Source organism: Anastrepha obliqua, chromosome 5 (assembly GCF_027943255.1).
Source record: "Anastrepha obliqua isolate idAnaObli1 chromosome 5, idAnaObli1_1.0, whole genome shotgun sequence".
Classification (NCBI taxonomy): Eukaryota; Metazoa; Arthropoda; class Insecta; order Diptera; family Tephritidae; genus Anastrepha; species Anastrepha obliqua.
The window spans coordinates 3,832,152-3,855,213 of record NC_072896.1 but is presented as its reverse complement, the minus strand read 5'-3'; the positions used below and the strand labels follow the sequence as shown (position 1 = coordinate 3,855,213).

Sequence of the window (23,062 nt, the reverse complement as noted above, 5' to 3'; positions counted from 1 at the left end):
ACTGTTGCTCCAGCTTCATTTTCGAAAAAGTAAGGTCCAATGACTACGCCGGGCCATAAACGGCACCAAACAGTCAGTGAGACAGACAGTGTGGCTTTTCAACAATAACTCTTGGAGTTTCTGAACCGCAGATCCGACACTTTTGCTTGTTGACGAAGCCACTGAGGTGGAAATGGGTCTCATCACTCAAGATGATTTTTCGATGGAATCCCGGATCATTTTCATGCATTTCAACGACTCAATCAGAAAAGACACGACGTTGTTGATGATCGGCCGGCTTGAGTTTTTGTGTTAACTGGACTTTATAAGCATTAAGACCCAAATCTTTATGCAAAATACGATGTAATGACGTTCGTGGAATGCCTAATTCCAAAGGACGATGAGGAATGGACAAACCTGGGTTTTTTTCAAAAATTTCGGCTACAACAGTAATATTTTCGGCTGTTTTTGAGTGACGTGCACGGGTTTTATTCTTCACATCACTAACTTGTCCCAACAGCTCGAAGTTTTTCACCAATTTCTGTATTGCGGTCCGAAAAGGTGATTCAGGATGACCCAAAAATGTTCGAGTTTCACGAACCGTCTCTGCCAAATTTTCACCAGTTTTATAGTGAATTTTAATCATTTGAATGCGTTGTTTAGGCGCGAATCGCTCCAGTTTTATTAGTAGCGTAGTTTCTACTTGTCAAATATCAAAAAATGACAGCTTCAAAAGTGAGATCTACGGAAATAGCGAGCTATTCAAAATAACACCTGTTATTATTTAAATATAACTACCATTTCGATAAAATCAAAAATATATTGTGATCATTTGTTTGTATTTTATTTTATTTTTAAAACCTTTATACCCTTCATGCCTTCATGGCTTCATGAAATGTGCAATGGACGTATTTTCTTGAAATTAAGCTACTCTAAAACTAGTTACAACCAAGTATCTAACAAAAATATAAAAATTATAAAATATAAAAAATTAGTAAATATGTTTTTCACTAGAAACATACAAAGACCCCTACAAGTACATATACATAATAGTGAGGCCATGAAAGTCAACTCTCTTCACTGTACAATCGATCTATAATATGGAGATATTTGTTGATGACGAAACTGCGTCTGAATTTCAGTGTAGGACCTGAAATAAACATAAATAAAAGTTTTAATAAAAAAGTATTTTAAAAGTATTATTATGTTGGAAAGTATTTAAAATACGCAAAGATATAAAAAGATTGCTTTATATTTTTAAATTTACAGTAGGAACTCGATTATTGCGACACAATTTTTTTTCATTACGTACTCAGTACCTGCGATACTAGAAAATTTTTAATTCGATACTTGCAACATTTTTAGTTTTGTCTTCCTCTTTTGCCCTCTTTACATTGTACTTTTAGGAATAAAGCACGGGAAGTGGCGTCAATGTCATTCTGGTAGTGACATATTTTGAATCAGCTGAATGCAATTAGCGGAAGTACCGCCTAATTCTTTGCTTCATTTGCCGACGAAATGGCAGTTTAGCGTTAACTTTTGCGTGGTGTGGTCTCATAACGGCAAAGAGAAAAATTACGCTGCTTATAATAAAAGAAAAAACTGGCATTCTGAAGAAATTAAATGCGAGAATTTCCAACAAAGTATTGGCTTAAAACTGTCACGTATATATTCGTGCATGAATTTTGGAGCTCAGCGACTGAATTTACCAAACTCCGATTGTTAAGCCGTTTACCGGTGTACTTCCAACCGCTCTCTCGATTTCCAGTACCCAACTGCATTGCTCTGACTCTTTCTTACATACGCATGAAGAAAGATTTTTAATGGTGTGGCCAATATCAGACCGCCAACCGCCTCTCAGCGAATTTGACAGAATGAGCGGATAGGCTGACGTAGTCCGGGTATTGAATCGGTTTATTTACCACTGAAAATGTGTTAGTGATAGAAAACTACGAAGAAAACTAACACTATGTCACTTAGTTGCTATCTGAACAACGACTGCTTGGACGAGTGAGTGTTTTCGTGACATGACAGCGGAAGTTACCATCACAATTTTGTTTTTCACCATAGTTATTGGCCAAACCTATTAATCTGCAGTTAGCGTTCAGATGCAGCCGTTAGTTTTTCAGATAGGCTTATTGTCAAGCGATTGTGCATATTGAGATTTACAGTCTGTGTCAGAAAAGAGGAATCGCGATTGTTCATGCAGAAAAGATATTTAAAATATTTTTACATGAAAGTATGTACGAAACTACGAGTCGCAATTACTCAATAAGCAGTATAGTCTCCATCGTTGTCGAGTATAGCCTGACATCTCCTTTATGCTTTGGACCAACTTTTCTGGGTAGCTTGTCGACACACAGGACTAGATTTTGCGAACTTGACGCACGAGCTGCTTTCATTGCAATCATTGACTGCCCTTCCGGCAAGGTGCGTTTTCATAGTCCCCCATACATTTTCAATGGGGAAGGCCAGCCCATTACTGTGACCCCATTTGCTTGTTTTGTTGTTTCTCAATGAGTTTTTCTGAGAATAGTAGTTTTAACGATATGGGACGGAAGTTCTATATGTGTTCGCCTTCTTCCGTCGACGTTCGATGGTGTTGATACTCACATCTATTCACCTTTTAGCAAGAACCGATCGTGCTTGGCATAATCACAAAGAAGTGTCCCGCTTAAAAAGTTGGACGATCACTTTATACTGCTCTTTTGTCGTCACTCGCTTCAAGCCGCGCTCGGAAAAGTCATCAACACTTTATACCGCTGATTCCACATCACAACAACTTTTTTGATTTTTTCATCTCTTTTACAGCCGCGGCGTAAGATAATTTCGGCCCTTTCGAATGCGTGCATAAAATTACCGCCTTAAAACGCTTCGCATACTTCTCACTCGTTTTTGTTAGGTTGCGTTTACGGGAAAGTTTCGAACGACACTAACCTGAGTTAGCAGTAGCAGCACGAAATATATTTTGAAGTTACAAGAAAACAACCGGTTCTTTTCTTCTGACACCGGCTGTAGTTCAGTTAGTTAGTTCATTTTGTAAATTTAGAGGATGAGCGTGTGCTATCCAGAGAAAGGTTCCTAACCCAGGCATATTTCTATATTTTTGTATACTACAAAAAATTAACTAAAATTTAATAAAGATTTCAGCGCGACCACTAAATATCTGTTGTTTTTATTTGGAAGGCGAAACGGACGACTCAACACCGAGACGACTCAACACGTTGAGTTAAATAAATATTAATTTTTTGTAAACTAGTGTAATTATTAATAAAATAACGAGACCTCTGACTCCTTAGCTAAGATGGGTTCTGAGGCCAACTTCTTTGGCACAGAGCCTTTTTGCCACTCCCTTCTGCGGCCACCAAAGCCACGGTTAGCAAATGGGTAACTACAACCCTCAAGCGAGCTTGGCAGGCTGAGAAAGGGTGCAGATGGTCTAAACTGATGTTACCTGTCATGTCCGATCGACTGTCGCAAACCCTCCTGTCATTAAGCAGAAGGGAGTGCAGAGAGCTGGTTGGACTGATGACGGACCACTTTCTGTGGGCGAAGCTCATGGAAAGGGTGGGCATCTCAGACAGTGTACTCTGCCCAGCTTGTGAAGAGGAGGATGAGACGGCGGACCACTTCTTGTGTGTCTGCCCTGCCTTCGCTCGAATCAGGTTTGAGGCCTTTGGCACTGATGTGTTAAGAAGCGACCACTTTGGCTCCTTGGCACTACAAGATCTACTCAGATTTCTTCGGAGATGGGGTAGATTTAAAGAAAATTAAAAGGGAATCCGAGTGCAGTAGAATGGAATTAATTGTATCTGAGTGCTGTGCTTGCTAGTTGCCCCGACAAAAAAAAATGTTTTTTCCAGCTAATGGCAGAGATTATTGAATTTACTGAATTACTTTCGACGGTGGCGCCCCTTCATATCAGCGAGAGCACAAATTCGTTTTTAAAAATTGGAAGTGTCGTTGTAATTTGATTTGAACGGGGGGTATATGGACATCCATAGGTGAATAAAAAGAAAAATTGCTGACTGCTTACACCCTTTCCAGTTGAAAAATACCATTAAGGGACTTTGGGACATCAGTCTGTACAAAGCGGTCCCAGTGTGCAACGTTTTCTCTGAAATATTGTGAAAACTGTTTTTCTTACCTAACTCCCCAGTTGGCACTGTGAAGTCATGTGGCAACAATGCGAATTTCTGTACTTTCTGCGCGCGCGATAACGCCCTTTCGTTGGCTCTTATCCGAGCTTTATCGATAGCCGCCACAACGTTCTGGTCGGGGCTTGGAATTGCTCTCTTATAATCATAGCCTTGAGAATAAGCTGGAACTCTAAGAACTGCCGATAGGCAAGAATAGTTACAGCCGAGCGACTGCAGCCAAGAAATTGTGTCTGGATGTAAGGTGTCAAGCGGTAGCCCGGTTTCGCCATCAATGTTAGTCTAAATAAAGAAATGATTTGATTTGAATTTCATTGCGAACCCTGAGATCTGTGGAAAAGCTCACCTTCAGTGTCAGTAACGCAGTCAAATATTTACGATTATCCCCCACTAGCAGAGCATTACTTAAGCAGGGCAATTCGGCTTTGATGAGATCCTCCACATGATACGGTTGTATATTCACGCCACCTTTTGTTATAATTATCTCTTTTATGCGTCCGGTTATGAGTATGCAACCATCACTGTGAAAGACTCCCACGTCACCGGTATGCAACCAACCCTCTGCATCTATAGCCTCGCTGGTTTTCTCCGGCTCGTTCAGGTAGCCCATCATTATGCAGCGCCCAGTCACGCAGATCTGTGAATATTCCACAAGTAAATTGCAGTTATTTTTATGGCTGAAGAAAGTCAAATACCTCGCCTTGTCCATCGCTATTCGGTTTATCGATTTTAGCTTCAACGCCTGGCAATATTTTTCCACAGCTGTCCAAATGGCAGTAGCCTTGTGTAAATGATATGCCACCACCAGCCTCCGTAGTACCAAAAATATCGGCTACCGGTATATCCATGCTCAGGAAGAATTTTTTTAGTTTCACCGGAAGTGGAGCGCTACCAATCCAACAATTTTCACAACGGTCAAGACCCAATTGAGTCTTAAACTTTTGCATGATTATTGAGGCCAAAATGTATTTAATTGTTGTCTTTGGTTTGCTGCGAAAGAAAAAACATTTCAATAACTCCACAATAACTGACACACATTTGTATATATATAATTGGTGCATACACCCCTTTCGGGTGTTGGGCCGAGCTCCTCCTTCTATTTGTGGCGAGCGTCTTGATGTTGTTCCACAAATGGAGGACCTACAGTTTCAAGCCGACTCCGAACGGCAGATATTTTTTATGAGGAGATTTTTTTTGGTTTTTCACCGAGACTCAAAACCTACGTTCTCTCTGAATTCCGAATGGTAGTCACGCACCAACCCATTCGACTACGGCGGCCGCCACATATAAAGTCATTAATTTCCACATTGGGGAGTACTCACATTCGCTCCGTGTTGTTCATGTAGGAATTCAATAACGTGCCCTTGGCCCAAGCAATAATATAGCGCCACCAAAGCGACGAGCTGTCCTCAGCCTTCTGTAGTTGTACTTGTATTTTTTCAAAGATTCGTGGAACGCTAAAAATTCGTGTAGGCCGCGCGACTCGTAGACTTTCCTCAAGCGATCCTTTAAGCGCATCCGGACCCGCAAAGTATACACAATCTCCATTCAGAAGAGGCATCACGATCTCAAAAATTTGGCCAGCGATATGATTCATGGGCAAATAGGAAATAGTTACACCACGGAAATCCCCAGTGCACCCACTAATTGAAAAGCTAATTTTTATACTTAGTGTGATGGAATCGTGCGAAAGCATAACGGCCTTGGGAAGACCAGTTGTACCGGACTGTAAATAGAAAATAGAAATGAAAAAGTTAAATTAACACATTTCGATACGTAGTTCTTTACAAGCTTACCGTAAAAATAAGCAGCGCACATTGATTTGCCGCCACCTCCATCTCGCTGCGCTTCAGCACTTGCAGCAGGTGCCGCTCATATGTCAATGCCATCAAATCCGACCAACGATAGTAGCCCGCTTCTTGCGTCAAACCATCCTCTAAAGACCCATACAACTGTATTACAGCCTGCAGTCGTGGCAACTTATCTCTAACTGCCCGCACCTTGGCCAACTGTTTGGCATCATCCACCACACATATGACAGCTGACGTGGTTTCCAGTGCATGCTTCACTGCCTCTGATGAACTAGTGAGATATATACCTGCGACCACGCCACCAACACGCAGAGCGCCAAACTGCAAGAAATACCAGTCAGGACAATTGTTGGCCAGAAAACCGATGCAGTTGTTTGGTGTGAAACCTAAATGCAGGAGAGCGAGTGCAGCTCTCTCCACGTTCCGCTCGTACTCTTCGTAAGTGACTGTCGTCCAGGCGCTTGCGGTGCTGTTGTTCTTGTAGCTTTTGTTTTCGTAAACCAAAGCTGGATCGTTTGGAAAACGTTGGCAACACTCGCGAAAAAGTTGTGGAATGGTTTGTGGAGCAGTTGCTGAGACACCCTGCTTTGCAATGCGCAGGCGTACAGGTTCGAGGAGGGAAGTTGATGTGTAGCTGGTGGCTGGTTTAAGGCTGGCAAACGTTGCAAACTCTTCGCTAATGCGCTTCATTTTTTAATATGTTAACTGTAGCCTTACTGAAACAAACAAATATATTTTTATTACCATGAAATGAGGTTGCTTATGATGTACTAAATAGGATAGGATAATCAAAATTCGTCCATTGTGATACCATATAAGGGGAAGTAGATGGAAAAGAACCAGACAGATGAAAAACGAAGAAGGGGCTTTGGATTAGAGGATGACGACCAATGGTGACTATATTAACCGGTAGTCGTATTAACCGCTTCAAGCCACTGATGAATTTCACAAATTGTGTGATACTTAAACCTGCAATATCCGCAGGTGTAGCAAAAAATTGGGAGCACCACATGGGCCGCTAACGGACAATATGAGGTAAGGATACCAACCAAATTCGAGAGCTGTGGCTATGTTAGCATTACAAGTTCCCTTGAGCGCCCCCGATCCACCCATGCACATTAAAACACACTAGCCCAGCGCTCGTGTGACCCATCTTTCCATGAGCAGACCACAGGTTCTCTCCTCTCATTTTGCGATGAAACCATTTCCAGGGTCCTCTGTCTAGCCCGCTTATTAGCTGTGACCGGGAACCAAAATTAGCCTAATATCGAAGTTTTCGGGTGCAATCGAGAGAGAAGTCAGAAGCAGAGCAACCAATCCACTTCTTCCTTAATTTCGGCTACCTCCTCTTGGAAAACACTAACACTGACACTACGGAAGCCCAAATTTGAGCTTGATGCCGAGCTTCTTGTAAAATACTCCCACACCAACTCTTTCACCCAGCTTCGAACCATCCCTGAACATCACTTGTTCATGGAGCGCTAAATAAAAAATAAAAATGATTTTGGGGGAAGTAAATCTTTATGTCGACCTACAGGGTTTGATTGAAAAGTAATGAGCCTTCCCGCGCGGAGCGTCTGCCAAGCGATCAACCGAATCGGCTGGTGGGGGAAAATGAGCATTGGACCTTCCCCTTCCACTAAAAACCGCTCCCAGTTCGCTGGCAACAGCGGTGCAGTCAACATCGCTCCGCGCGTGAAAGCTGTTTTAAAAGTGTGTTAGGATTTTGCAGTGGCGAAATTGCAGTGATCGTTGGAGCAACGTTACTCGATAAAATTTTGTGTAAAAGAAACCCGAAACCATTGGGCTACTCAAGGAGGCTTACGGGGACCAATCTCTGTCCAGTGCTCAGGTAAAACGGTGGCACAAGTCGTTCAAGGAAGGCCGGAAGGACGCCGAAAACGAACAGCGATCTGGAAGGCCTTCGACGACTCAAACAGACGAAGGCCTCTGCATTGGCCAAGATGGGTGTTCCGGTGCTTCCCCACCCTCCCTACAACCCACACCTGTCCCCTCCGGACTTCTTCTTGTTTCCGCGCCTGAAAAGAAAGCTGAAGGGGAGGCGTTTCGACTCCATCGAGGCGATCCAAAAAACTGTGACAGCCGAATTGAACGCGATTCCGGCGGATGAGTTTAAAAAATGTTTCCTGCAGTGGAAGGGCTGCTACCAGCGGTGTATTGACGCTCAAGGGTCCTATTTTGAAGAATATTAATTAGTTGTAAAAGCCAAAAGGTTTAATAAAACTGCTTAAAAAAAATAAGGCTCATTGCTTTTCAATCAAACCCTGTATACACGTTCCACTGCTTGTCTGCCAGCTGTCAAGCTCACTAGTGTCCACTGTGAATTGATGTACGACGCCATTTGCAAAAATTCAAAAGTTTTCGGATGGGGTGATTAATTGTGCGCCACCTTATAGAATAGAGCCTGAATTGCACTCAGCAAAAAGCAAGAGAGCAAGAATTGTTTCCTTCAAAAAAGCTCGAACTGAGGGCCATAAAAATCACTTTCGCCAAAATTGGGGAGCCCCGTGGCACTTTCCAACAAAAGACTCGCCAAAATTTATTAAGCCGTTTAAGGACTGTTGCCGATTTAAGCAACCCTTAAAAATTTACGAAATGGAGCAACTCTACGCGAAATTTTCACTTATCATTATAACTTAGCTTTACTCTTTTATTTCGCTTATTTCATTGAAAAAAAAATTAAGAATGAGAGAGTAAACTAAGGTAAATAAAAACTGAAATATAATTAAATAATGAAATGTAAAAATATGTAAAAACGAAAAGAATAAAATAAATACCTTTACAGGTTTTTTAAAGCATCAATCAAAGAAGCTATTAAAATTAGAATCCACTTATGTATTCTTTGCAACAAGGACTATAATGCAGAAGAAACAAATCGTGTTTGGGTTGTGGAAATCTGCTGGAAGGGCTTTTTACTGCAAAATGACGGAAAGACAATCAAATTTCAATCAAGTCTTTCGCGCTAAGTCAGCCTTTGAATTTCTCTTCAACCAACTGTGCAGTTGTACTGCGGCGTTGGTCTTTCTAAAATTTCTACATGCATATGCTATAGTGTAAGCAGCCGTACTGGTGCAATTTTAACTTTTGTGGTTTTCATTATCAGTGGCCTCGGATACACAATAACTCAGTTATTTAACTTTTCCTCAAATCAACTATGCATCAGCACTGTTTTTACTTTCATTTCAATCAAGCATACACATGTACATACCTACAACTACGCTTGTATGTATGTAATACATATCGCGCATACAAACTTACATATGACTTCCCTGCCTAGCAGCTTCAGTGCTGCTTTTCCAGCCCGATATTTGAGCAGGAAACACCCCTTACCTGTGTAGCACGGTCATCAAACCAACAACAATCACAAGTTATACAGTTCACTTCCGCTCCTCACTTCCTATTGGCTTTCATCTATCCACTGGCCCACTGTACCACTGGACCACCAGCTTCATACTTTCTTTTGTGCATTTGGTTTTTTCGGCAACACTATGCAAAATTTGAAATTTTATGTTCTGTGGCTGCATCGGCTGCCGGATGCTGCTGTTACTGTTGTTGTGGTTTTTGCTGTTTTTGCTACTCAGTTTTGCTGCTATTTGCGGCTTCTCGCCTGTTACACATATCGGCACTTTTTGTTAAAATTTGCACAGATTTTACTTAAATTATTTAATAAAAAGATTTTCAAACAACTGTGGTGCACTTTTGTTTGCGAGTAAAGTTGAAATTTTTACTAAATAATAATTCAACAAAAATTCGTATTCCAAATACTGTACTTGCACACAAATATTAAATAAATCGCAGTGATTCGAAATGAAAGTAGTGAATGGCCATTTGTGAAAGTTTTTGCTCTTCGCTTTGCACTGTTGAAATGCAAATCTACTAAAAAGTACTGCGCGCTATGAAAGCAAAAATTCTACATAGTTTGTTAGTGTGATGAAGTATCACAGCTTTCTGTTGAGTTAATGGCGGTTTGGTTTTTTCTATTGCTTACGATGTACTAAAGGATGGTTAAATTTCAAGGGCCGATGTTGAATGTGAACCACACCTAGGCGTCAACGACACCGTTGGACTTCTTTCTTTGGGGTTATTTGAAAGAAAAGGTGTACGTCGATAACCCAGCAACAATTCAAGAGCTGAAGGATGAGATAAGTCGGCACATTAACGGCATAGAACCTCAATTATGCCTCAGTGTGATAAAAAATTTGGACCATCGGATGGAGGTGTGCCGACAAAGCCGCGGCCGATATTTTGTTTTATACGTAATTGAGCGATACCAATATTATCACAATAAAGAAAAATGAAAATAATTTCCTAAAAAAATTGTATTTTATTCAAAATCAACACCGACCCTTGAAACTTAACGACCCTTAATATTAAGCTTGCAACGGGCATTCCAGTCTATATTTTCACACTATTTATAAGTAGTCCCTTTTGACTGGCTTTGGAATCTAAATTTTATGTTAAATATTTTTAAGGACTGAACTAAGCAGGTAATGCGATCCGAATTCCAGGTTTACGATTATTGTGAATTTGTAAGCAAATTCGTTGCCTACTGATTCGCGTTGTCGATCGTACGAGGATACTGGCTTCTGTACCCGTTTTCTCAATGCATCATTGAGCGCTTAATCCGACTTTAATTGGGTGATAGCTAACTTATTATTGTTTTTTGGAAGTCGAGTATTTTCATGCAATTCATTCGCGTTTTATTTATGCTTTTGCGCAAGAAAGGAACAGCCAAAATATACTCAGAGGCACTCGTAAATGTATTGCTAGGAACAAATACCGACAGATTTGAACAACTAAAGGTAAGCGAACAAGAAGCAGCAGTGGGGTATATGGTGAGGTATGCACTTGAAAGGTTATGAAGCAACTGGTATATTTGCTGGGGTATAAACTAATAAAGATTACGTGGCATTTGATAAAGCAGCTGATGTCCAATTCGAACCAAATTCCGCTAATGATAGTTAAACTCACGAGTACGCTGATGAATGAGTTGCTGATTTTGCATTAGCGGCAGCCTACGAGTACAATGAGCCATACTTGCATTCGAAAATGGCCCCAAAGGATATGCAAACGGACCACAACTAACTTTGTGGATTACATTTAACAGAGTTTAGAGCTAGCAGTCGAAATTGCTGATCTGTTAATAATATTTAAATGAATTATGAGTGATGTCAGTGCTTGCATGACCATCATTGAGGCCTTGGAATATAGCAACTCACAGATTGAGTGCAGTGAAGATGATTAACTTATAAAAGACACAAACACAAAAAAACGATTCACGCACCTTCTGAAAGGCTTAAAAAATACAATATTGCTTAGGGGCTATGAAAAACTGATTAAGACTAAACAATTAGTTTTGTTTTAACAATTCATTTAGAAGTAATTTGAACTTATACATACTTTACTTATTTTGTTGTAATGTAGAAAATGTAAAAGTTATTACAAACTACAAAAAACGAGAAATTAGAAGGTTTGCTGTGAGCGCATGCTTCGACATTGAAGGGTCTTTAAATAACGTCTTCCTGAAGGCACACATTCTCTGGAGGCAATCACTCTCATATTCGTGGCAGAGAGAGTCGTTAGTCATAGGTTAGTTTAGGTTAGGTTGTAATGGTTGCCCAGAGAGTGGGACCACTTGGGCGAAAGAAGTTTAGTTCATCCTGTGAGATACCATTGCACGAGGGAAAAAGAGGTGAAGGAAAAAAACGATAGGACGAAAAGGAGAGGGGTGAGGAGGGTTGAGTATTTATGGACTATGAACAGTGACTAATTTGCGGTTGTGTTAGCCATTTTATGCTGCTGACGAAGTTCATCAGGTTTTTGATATCAAGACGTCCTATGTCTGAAAAGAAGTGAGAACCAAGATGCCTAAATCTTAATCCCGCGAGACCGGAACAGCTGAGGAGCAAGTGCTAAGATGATTCCACCTCATCCTCCATACAGCTGACGTAAAAGGACCTCGTCAGGTGAGTATGGTCTCACCACCTCTTTTAATTGGCGTTGCCACTGACTTGCAGGTGGAGCTGGTGAGAAGGGGATGCAGGGTGATTGCTTACGCGGATGACGTGGTACTAATTGTTACAGGGAACGCCCTCAAGACGGAGCTCGTCCTATTTACGAAGGAATATAATATAAAATACCCAGAGCTTAACTTCCCTCAATAGGGGCGCTTTTTGCTTTCTGACAAGATGAAATACCTAGGTCTAATCCTTGACAAAAAGCTAACGTGGAAATAGACAATGGGCCCAAAAGGAGTTGTATGGGTGCAAGAGCGTTGTTAGCAAAAGATGGAGCCTCTCGTCTAGGGTTGCATTTCGGCTCTATAATATCATTATGAAGTCAATTTTGTTGTATGGAGTAATCTTCTGGTGGAGCTCACTGGAGAGGAAGACAACGGTGAAGAAGCTGGAGAGAGTTCATAGTACTGGTGTTATTAGAATCAGTGGGGCGTTTCGAACTACTCCTAATCTAGTGCTTAATGTCGTGGTGCATGTGGTACCTGTAGGCATCGCAGGCAAAACTGCCGCTGCACATGCCACAATCAGACTGAATGGCTACAGGCTCGACCTCACTTACGGACACTCAGGTATCCTTAGAAACTTAGGCTTCGTCTCCTTGACAACTGATACTTGTATACCGTTACTTAGTCCAAACGGGGCATTCTCCATTCATATTCAACAAGGGAGGAGTGGGTGTGGTGCAGCATTTCGAGACAGGGCGTAGTGAACTTGTTCAAGGATGGCTCGAAGTTGAAAGAAAGGCTTGGCTTTTACTGCGCTAGCCAAACGGCAATTAGGGTTCTGAGCTCGTTGACGGTGCACTTGAAAAAGGGTCAGGAAATGCCTGACTTTACTTTCCTTGATATAAGGCTCATCTGGCTACCTGGCTATTGCGGGAAACTGCGAGGCGAATGAGCTGGCCAGACAAGGGAGGTAGTTTCTCCACAAATGGAGAGAATTTAGATCCACTTGACGACCTGTTGTTTGCTTCTGGAAGGGTAAGCTTCAGGTCAACTCACCGAGCGCTGGGCAAGTAGGCGTTCGAGGAATCATCTGACGTTGATAAAATCTCAGTTCGCGCATTTTGTGTGTGTCCTTATAGGGCACTAACTGCGAAATATACATACATACTGTGCGACTGGGTATTACTTCGAGTATTTTTTATGTCAACTGTATGGAGGATGCGGTGTACTCATCTCAACAACCTCTCCTTAGCAGGCCCGACGGGAGGGGGAGGGGTCGGGAACTTTTTACCCCGAGCCCGGAGTTCTCAGAGGGGCCCGGATTCGAGAGTAATTCGAATTATATGAATTAGACATAATTGGAAAGGGTCCGCATTTGGCTCTTATTTCTTTGCTACACGTGCAGATGTACCAGACTTTGATATTAACAACCTGATGACGATGAAGAATCAGCACTGTTTCCCTCCTGAGGGTAAAGGGGCTGACTTTTTGGACTCATTCGGCGAATATGAGCCTTTTAAGTTATATTTAAAATTTGATGACATCGAATTTAAGTTACACAGGCTTACAGTTTTAAAAGGGCATTTCGTCAAATATGCTTACACTCACTCACATATGTATGTATGTATGTACGCGAATAGTCTGCGTGTTACAATCCTATATTAAATACATAAAGAACTACAAATTAATGGCGCTTTCTGTGTTTTGAGTAAATAAACTAAAATTTTCGATGGCAGACACGTCTGTTGGATATGAAAGTCCATGCAAACGCAAATGTATGTATGTATGCATGTTTGGATGTATGTTTGTATTTATGTTTGCATGTTTGTATGTATGTTTGTATATATGATTCTTATATCCATATCAGTATGGCAATGCTGTCAAAGTTGAACTTAAATTAGTAACCAATATGGATGAATGTACTTATGTATGTATGTACGTATGTTCATATATAAGAAATAATGCAAAAGTGTTTTCATTATTCGCTTAGAGCTCTGCAGTCAGTTATGTATGTACATATGTATGTATGTATGTATCATGGAGTCTCCAGGAGTTAACTGTTTACTGGAGCACACAAGAGTGGTTTTCCGAACACTTTAAATAGCAAATTTGCACATTAACTCAAAACTATCGAAGTATGTATGTATGTAATACTGTTTTATTTAATATCTAAATGCATATATTTGCATAAATCATCTGTGTTTGTGTGTGTGTGTCGGCATTATAAGGTACATATAGATTTCTTATTTTCACCAGGCGAACAGAAATCTGCAATGGCAATCCGCGATGGCGCACTAGGAAATGTTACTTTGGTGCAAATACATGAAATATGCATACATATGCACAGTCATACATACCTACGCGCACATACATACATATATTTTTATATGCGTTGCTAGACAAAGCCAAAACGCTCCTCGTGGGTTCCACGACTTTCCACTCTACAGCAACACACAGCAACTACATACACACATATGTATGTTTGTAAATAATTGTAGAAATTTTTAACAACAAATCTTTGTGCAATTATAATATACATACTTATGCACATATGTACACACGTACTTATATATATATCTCTGAGCATTTATGCACGCCACATACCTACATACAAAAGTATGTTCATAAATAGTTTGTATGGAACTATTCTAGTTAGACGCAGGCAGACATACATACATACATATACTCGTATGTAGGCCCATATCAAATACTGTAATTACATAAATTCCAGCGAATGACTAAATGCCTCGATGGTGGGGTTTACGACTCGTGCTTGTGAATGAATGGCGAACTAATAGATAAATAAAAATGTACTAAATAATAGAGTAAATAAGTGTGCAAGTAGACAAAGTTAAGGTGGATATATACCTGCATACCTACATACATACATACATACATATATATATACATACATACATATATATATATACATACATACATTCATATACTTAATTGTACAAAAAAGAGCCCATTAAAATCTGGATTATAAACACGAATACTCGCTGAACGAAATTATTGCTTCGCACACACATACAAACATACGTACATAAAAACATACTAACGTCATTATTTACTCATTGCAAATAAATAATATTTGTTGTACTTGTATATACATACAAACATATATTTGTTTTTCAAAATTTCTAGTGAATGAAATCAGCTCTGCCCTACACAAAAACATGCCTGTGCTCGCTGCTATGCCGAAGGATTAAGATGCATGACATTCATGTTATAACTACACAACAAAAACAACATGCATGCATACATTTGTACCAGGTATGTTGCGAATATTCGCATTCGCATTCGCGTTCGTAATAGCCGATGCGAATCTTTTCCGAAGGAGAATGTTGCGCAAGTCGTGGCATGGCAAGAAATTGGGTGCCAAAACGCACACCACGAATCGGAGGCCAAACTCCTAACAGAAGAATACGCGCCAATTATATTGTACAGGCTGGGACATATAGCGTTTGCTTTTTTAACCACCTATTTTTTTGAGAATGGTAACACAAATGAAATGTCAAATGTGTTCATAATTTACTTAAAGGTTTGACATTTACGAAATGAGACGCTATGTGCTTGAACAAAATTGGGAAATATTGAAAACCTATTTCCAAAGTGGTGAGTCTTCTTCTTCTTCCGCGGTTACAGTAAATGGCGAGCGTTACCGTGACATGCTCAACGAGTTTTTGTTTCCAAAAATTGAAGAGGATGACATGGGCGACATTCGGTTTCAACAGGACGGTGCAACTTGTCACACTGCCAAAGTAACACTCGAACTTTTGGCTACCGTTTTAGAAAACCGAAAATTCAGCCGAAATTCCGATATCAATTGGCCGCCTCGGAACTGTGATTTAAGCCCGTTGGACTATTTTTTGTGGGGAGCCGTTAAGGGCAAATGCTATGCGAACCATCCAGAGATGATTTATGCTGTAAAACACGAAATCGAAGTTGCCATTCATGAAATTGGAGCCCAAACAATCGAAAATGTGCTTAAAAATTGGGTTGATCGAATGGCCTACTGTAAAGCCAGTCGTGGCAGTCATTTGAACGATATTATTTTTCATTCATAAATGACAATGTTCAATCTTCAAAATAAAAAAAAAGTTTGAAAAAATATTAATTAGTTTTTTTTATAGCCGATTCAAAAAGCAAATTTTACATGGGCCACCCTATATATAAGTACAGTGCACTCTCTCATAAAGTATACCTCTCTAATACCTAGGAGTGCAACTAGACTCAAGATTAACTTACTGGCGCACATAAATCAAGCTGCCACAAGAGTTGCCAAAGTAAGCGGCATGTTAAGTAAGCCATGGCAAACCTTGGAGGTCCAACTCGGAGTAAGCGAAAACTTTTAATGAGCACGACGAACTCAATGCTTCTATAAGGATGCGAAATATGGCTAGATTCGCAAAGCGGATGCAATGTCGGCGAAAAACTTTGCAATCAGTGCAAGGTACCTACGCTCTCAGAGTGTCTAGCACAAGAGCGAGAAAGTTACTATCCTTCTGAGGAGGCGTCTTGGACCTCTACCTCTCTTAACCCGCATAAGTGCCTTTGGTGACCACCAATAAAATTGTCTGCTTTAAATATTTTGGAATACCTTAACCATCTAACTGCCTTTCTTATGCATTTTCATTGAAGTAACGAAGCAATTTGCCATAGCTCAAAAACAGTGACTAAAAAATCATGTCAACGATGCATCCAGCTTACTTTGGCTCAACTCCTCTCGAAAACCTTTAAAACTCACATCGTATTTTCGCCCAAAACTTTAAAATTTAACCCTCCGCAAAAAAAAATTTGTCCCTCTGGACTAGTACTGTTTTCAGCAAAGTTGATGCTGTAATCACCCTCTTTCATAATTAGTAGCTTTGGTTCATGTTGAGTAACATTTTTGAAGCCTTATGCATACCACCGCTTTCTGTTTTAATTGCAAAATGCACTCGTTTGAGGTTTAAAGCCAGCTCCAATATAAAAAATGAGGATATGAAAGGACAAATAAAGATCTAAGAAAAGGTTCGACATAATTCCATTTTTTATCCCGACGTAATCCTATTCAAACCCACTCTCTTCAGGACCTTTCAAGTTCTAAACGTACGGCCTGGAGAAATAATTCTATCACCTTCAAACCTGGCCCCCAGATATGGTTTACTGAAGGGTCCAAATTAGAAGATGGCAGAACAGAGGTGAGAATCAATTGGCCTAAGCTCAAAAACTCGATTCCAATGGGTTTTTGCCCAACAATCTTCCAGGTAGAAATACATGCAATTGGGATGTGTGTAATTATCTCCATAGAAAAATTAGAATACCCCACATTTACAAACATTCAGAGAGTCAAGAAGGTTTCGAAAGCCTTTCTATCACCTGTAATCACCTCAAAAATGGTAATTGACTAACTTTCTTAACATCTTTAGGGAACCTTAGGTTGGGTAGCGGGACATGAGGTATATGAGGGACATGAAATGGCTGGAAAATGGCTAAAAAAGGAGCAAACGTGCCTCTAATTGGTACTGAGCCTCTTTGTCGACTTACAAAGCGTAACATTAAGAAATTTTTGTTGGAGGAGAAGAAATTCGTCGAACAGTGGCGAAATTCTATCGGTCAGCGATAAGCGAGACCATTCCTAACGTCGGTCAGAGGAATTTCTGCTATGCGACTTTTGCTCAGCAGAAAACTTAAGACTTTTAACTGGTTACTTAACAGGCCATCGTAGCCTGAGATATCTCTTAAAAAATTGGCCTCTCTGGAGCCATCATCTGTCAATTCTGTGAAATGAACACTAAAAATTCAGAGCACATCCTTTGTAAATGGTCTGTTCGTATAACTCATGGAACAATAAATCCCAGAATGGGTTAAAATTTTTAAAAAGTCTTAAAATATAGGGTAGCTCAGCAGGCTCTGCACAATAGATCTCCGTTGGTTACAGTGCTCAGTGGCCTAATAATTATAAAGCGAATAATCTTTTAAAATTGCTGTATTATGATACCAGAGGTGACAAGTGTTTTATGTTTTTTACTCTTGGTGTGCTAATTTGAAGATATATTTCCATTTGGGCGAACATTTTGTGGCAGCAACATCGTCGGTTTTTTAATACCAAAGCAAGAATTGAACTGTTGTCCATTGGATTATTTATGATTTTGTACTTGGATATAGAATAACACATTTTCCAAAATATTTGAAGTTTATATAAGCAATATGAATTGATTAATTTTTTATAAAAATTTGAAACTTTTCCATTTTCTCTTTTATCAATTTTTTTTTGAATATTTGATATCCGCATTCGCATTCGCATTCGTAAATTTTGCACATTCGCAGCATCCCTAATTCCCACAAATACATGTGTACATATGGATGTGTCACCAATTATTTGTACCTGAGACCGAATAGCGAGCCCTTTTACATTTATTGCTGTTGCAATGCCCGACTGTTATTGTACCCGATCTGTGACCTATCAGTTACAGTTCAATTCATACGACACCCATTGTCATATCAGCAGTGATAACAGCATAAATCAATTAACAACAATAACAATGATAACAGTAACAATTTACGTTATTTACTATATATTAAACAACAACATAAAACTGGTTTCCATTCTACTTGATTGATGAATGTCTTTACATTAGGGTCGATCAACTTGAGGTGACGAAAAAATTACATGCACGAAGGATAGCCCAAAATTTTTAATTTTTCAGAAGAGCGTAGAATTCGGACAAAATTCTTCTCTGTTATTCGCTCAACATCTTGACTACTCTATTAATGTTGTAATTTACGGTTTTTGTCGGCCTCGGGCAGTAGTTGGTTTTTTATGAGTAACTTTTTTCAAGAGGAGAATTTACTATTTCATCTTTACTTCAACAAATGTGCATATATAAATTTAATTTACTTTAAATGCATTATTTAGTATTCAGTAAATTGATTTTATAGATGTAATTATAACTGATAATCGTACGGAGAGTTGGTCCAATAGAGGGAAGAAGAGGGAGATAGTGGTTATTAGTGTAACCCAGAGTTAAGTCCATCAAAGGTGCCATGAGTACGACATCTGATGATGCCCTTAATGCCATTCTGAACTTGCAACCTCTAGATCTTCAAATTCGAAGGGAAGCAATGAAGGCGGCGTACAGGCTCAAGTTAAAAGGAGTCTGGGGAAATGAAGTAAGCACTGGCCACTGTCTGATATACCACCAGTTGTCGGAGCGGTGCACACTGTTCGCGATGCCGGTGGACAATCGGGTGCCTGTCGTTGGCTTCGGTAGGAAATATAATGTTTTGATCCCAGATCGAGATGAATGGTTAAGTCCAGAGAACCTATTAACGGGATATCAGCACACTTTCTCCACCGACGGATCCAAAACCAGTGATGGAGGCGGAGCTGGATGGTACTTAGACGAAGACGCTAAGTACTCCTATGCCACAGGACAGATCGCCACGGTATTCCTTACGGGAGTCTATGCCATCTTGAATGTGGCGTACTGGCTAATTGAGAAAAAGTGGCGGGGCAACAGTATTGGAATTTGTAGTGCAGGCAAGCTGCACTGAAAGCCCTTGCTAACCCACGCTGCTCTACGAAGTTAGTCGGTGAATGTAAGACAAAACTGAACAGTGTTGCAAAACACAACAAAGTTAGTCTTATTTGAGTGCCTGGACATTGTGGTATTGCAGGGAACGAGTTAGCTGATAAATTGGAAAATGAAGGCTCTGCAAGTATGCCACTAGGGGCCCTGAAACCTTTCTTGGTGTAAATTTTGCATCGATTCAACTGTGGGTTGAGGACTTCATGAGGTCTACCCACAGAGGTCGTTGGTCTGAGTTGAACTCGTGCAGAGTAGCCAAGTGCTTTGTGAAAAAACCAAACAGAAAAATAGCGACCTTTCTCCTAAAACTCAGCGGAAAGGATCTGAGAGTACTGGTGGGTGTAATCACAGGTCACAAACGTGTGTGGTCAGCATATGGCTACCATGGGGGTCGTAGACAGCCCGATATGCCTATCCTGTCTTGAGAATGACGACACTGCCGATCATTTTCTCTGTAGCTGTCCTGAATTTTCCAGAATCAGACTTAGGATATTGGGTTGCGATATACTGAGTATGGATAAAGTTCATACTCTTCCTCTTTCGGATCTCTTAAAATTCATCCATGAGTGGAAGAGTGACCTTATACTAATTTATCCGTCTTACCATCCACTTTTTATCTTTCCTATCTCTATTCTTTCTACTACGGGTGTAGTGCAATGGTCTACTGACTGAGTGCTTGGACTTGTCCAACCCCCACAAATCTAATCTAATCTAATAGGTAGGCCTGCATAAATTCAGCGGTGCTTTTCATGAGCCTGAAAGAGTTGGAGACATGAATCAGGCATGAGGCCGTAAGGTTTTCAGTTCATTAATTAGGTGAGCTATGAGTCTCGTGTGAGACTCCATGGAAGAAATATGGAATCTTTTGGGAAAAGCAGGTTCTAACTGCCGCCATAGCTGTATTAAACTTTCTCATTTTTCTGCTGAGAGGAGCGGGCTAGTCTCTTGGATTTGTCTGGCAACAAAACTGAACTAGCTTCTCGTATTGTTAGGATTGATTTTTGAATTTGCCCTCCTTGTTTACAAACTTTTCTTAATGAAAGCTGAAACAAAACACCATTTCTTCACACTTGAGTTCCTACGATTTTACTTAATCCCATGATTTCGATGAAGATATTAACTATAAGTCGCAAGCAATACGTGGGAGCAAATCATCGTTCATAAAGTAATTGAACTATTATAATAATATGATGTATAGTCTAGTCCCGGCTGAATGCCTTAAAACTATCGATTGCATCAAATGTACTATCATTCCAACGAAGATTTGAATCTCTTCCTCTTCTTAATTGGCGGCGTAACCGCTTACGCGAGTTTGGCCGACAACCTACGCACGTCCGAATGGTAATCACACACTACTATTCGACTACGGCGGCCGCCTCCTTTCTTTTCTTTTCTTTGATTGTGTCGAAAAGCCACTACGGAGAACGCCTTTTAACAGCCGCAAGGAAGTAATGGAAAAGTCGAAGACGGCTATGATGGATTTATCAAAAATAGAGTTCCAGACATCTTTCGAGAGCTGGTATCTCTGTTGCCCGGTTCAGTGTGTAGCAGCTCAGTACAGCCGAATAGTAACACTAAACTCTCACCAACCACCGTGAACCAGTGCGAGTATTAAAGCTTAGACCTATAGTCAGTGAATATATTTTAATAATGTGTATTTAAATCCGCGTGCACTTAGGAGAAGACGGACGTTATCGCCTTCTGAGCATGACACAAAGATAAATTTGCTATTTCATCCATAAATATCCATCTATAAAATCAATTATTCATGAGGCTGATAATGACGATGAGCAAAACGAAGAGCTCTTTGTTTGCATCGCTTTCATTAATTTCACTTCACTTCGAATTTTGATAAAAATTTTAAAATGCATCTCAACCAAACTTTAAACAAATCGGACATTAACAAACTTTTGAAAGGACATTAGGGGTTACTTGCAGAAAACGGCCCGCAGCTTGCACATTCTTGTGGGAAAAACAGTTTTGATTTACAGTTTGAAATATTATTATTGTGTAATGGAAATCTTATTTCTACATAATTCCTTTTTGACTGCACAAGCCTCAATATTCGTCTCAATCTATCGACCCAATCTATGGAGATAATTTTACCATTGAGATATCTTAGGGGCTTCCAGAGGCTAACAGCAAATAGTAATCCACAAATATGTTCACTTTCAGATTGGTGGCTTTTTCAACTCACTTCTGAACACCTTTTCTCACGCTTTCGATTTTCTTGCCTTTGCAAACAACTATTCGAGCACACGTCGTATCCAACAACATTCAAATGGGAAACTAAATCTTTTATGGTTATCAAGTCATGTTTATACAGAACTGTGTTTTAATTGCATAATATTTTTTCAGGAACATTGTCGCAATTAATCTACTATTTCCGGTCATTATTCACATTTGCATGATTTATATGCGGTAAATTATTTGTAGCTATTAAGCCTTTTAACCGATTAGCAATTACATCTTGTTCCAACTCGATACGCAACAATGTGTTTTTCTGCATAAGTTTTTTCTTAAACGTAACCATATAATAATGCACACGCATTATTTAAGAATAAGCTGGCATAAAGTGAGGTAGGGTCTTTCCTGCTTAACCTTTCGAAAGACATTTTCTCCCAGATGTTTTCTTTAAAGAAACCCAAATTGTACGCAATAATCCTTCATTCATAGCAAGTGTGCTAGTGGGTAGAGAATGAAAACAAAAATCCAAAAAAATTACTCAATTGTGTACTCATAATTAAGGGGGCAGCCTGCTTTAGAGGCTTCAAAAAATCGATTTTTTCGTGGATTTTTTTGGGAAGGAAAGAAATACTCGATCGAAACGAAACTTTCAGGTTTTATTGTTTTATATTTCAACAGTCTTCTCAAATTTTTTCATTAAAATATATGTCATATTATGCCTGGTACAAGCATTTTGCCGAGGCTCCTCGAGTGTGCATGTGTCGTGCGACGGGAAAGATGCAGGTCGCAATTTTCATCAGAAACCAAAAACCCAAAAAAAATTTTATTTTAGTATAGTATAGCTTCTAGTTAAACCAAGCAAATTAAACAAAAAGTGAGAAATTCAACAATTTTTCGCTAATTAAAAAAAAATTCATTTTTTTGGAAAAACAAATTCACTTTAGATTGTTTAAAAAGTGCGTTAATCATAACTTTCTTAAGGTTTTTTAGGTTTACCTAGAAGAGAATTTAATTCCGAATACAATCAATGTTATCTCGTTTCGATAGGACGTTTAACTTTTTCCCTATCTTTCCCGCCAATTAGGAAAAATCGTAAAAATAAAAAACCGAGAAATCGCTCTTCGAGCTATCCGGCCACTCGTATACCTGCTCGACACTTGCTCACAATTTCTTCTGTAACTCCGAAAATATTTCGAATTTGCTTCTGAAACTTTGAGGACACATTCTTGGATATTTTGGGAAGACATTTTTTCAAGCCCCTAAAGCGGGGGGAGCCTTAAAAATACGTTAACAATAAAATACGTTAACAAAACAATATTTCCGTTTCATTTTAATTAACATATGTATGTACAATCCCTAGAGAGTTGA

General features: G+C 39.8%; 1 protein-coding gene across 1 annotated transcript; it reads right to left on the bottom strand.

The window, feature by feature from the left end:
• Nucleotides 1-886: 886 nt before the first annotated feature.
• LOC129249008 (long-chain-fatty-acid--CoA ligase heimdall-like) lies at nucleotides 887-21,789 on the bottom strand. The gene is made up of 7 exons (XM_054888617.1): nucleotides 21,705-21,789; nucleotides 5,933-6,663; nucleotides 5,459-5,862; nucleotides 4,832-5,126; nucleotides 4,483-4,773; nucleotides 4,127-4,418; nucleotides 887-1,129 (listed from the first exon to the last, which is right to left on the bottom strand). The coding sequence occupies exons 2-7, from the start codon at nucleotides 6,635-6,637 to the stop codon at nucleotides 1,047-1,049; spliced, it is 2,070 nt and encodes a 689-aa protein (XP_054744592.1). The 5' UTR covers nucleotides 6,638-6,663; nucleotides 21,705-21,789; the 3' UTR covers nucleotides 887-1,046.
• Between the last annotated feature and the right edge of the window lie 1,273 nt (nucleotides 21,790-23,062).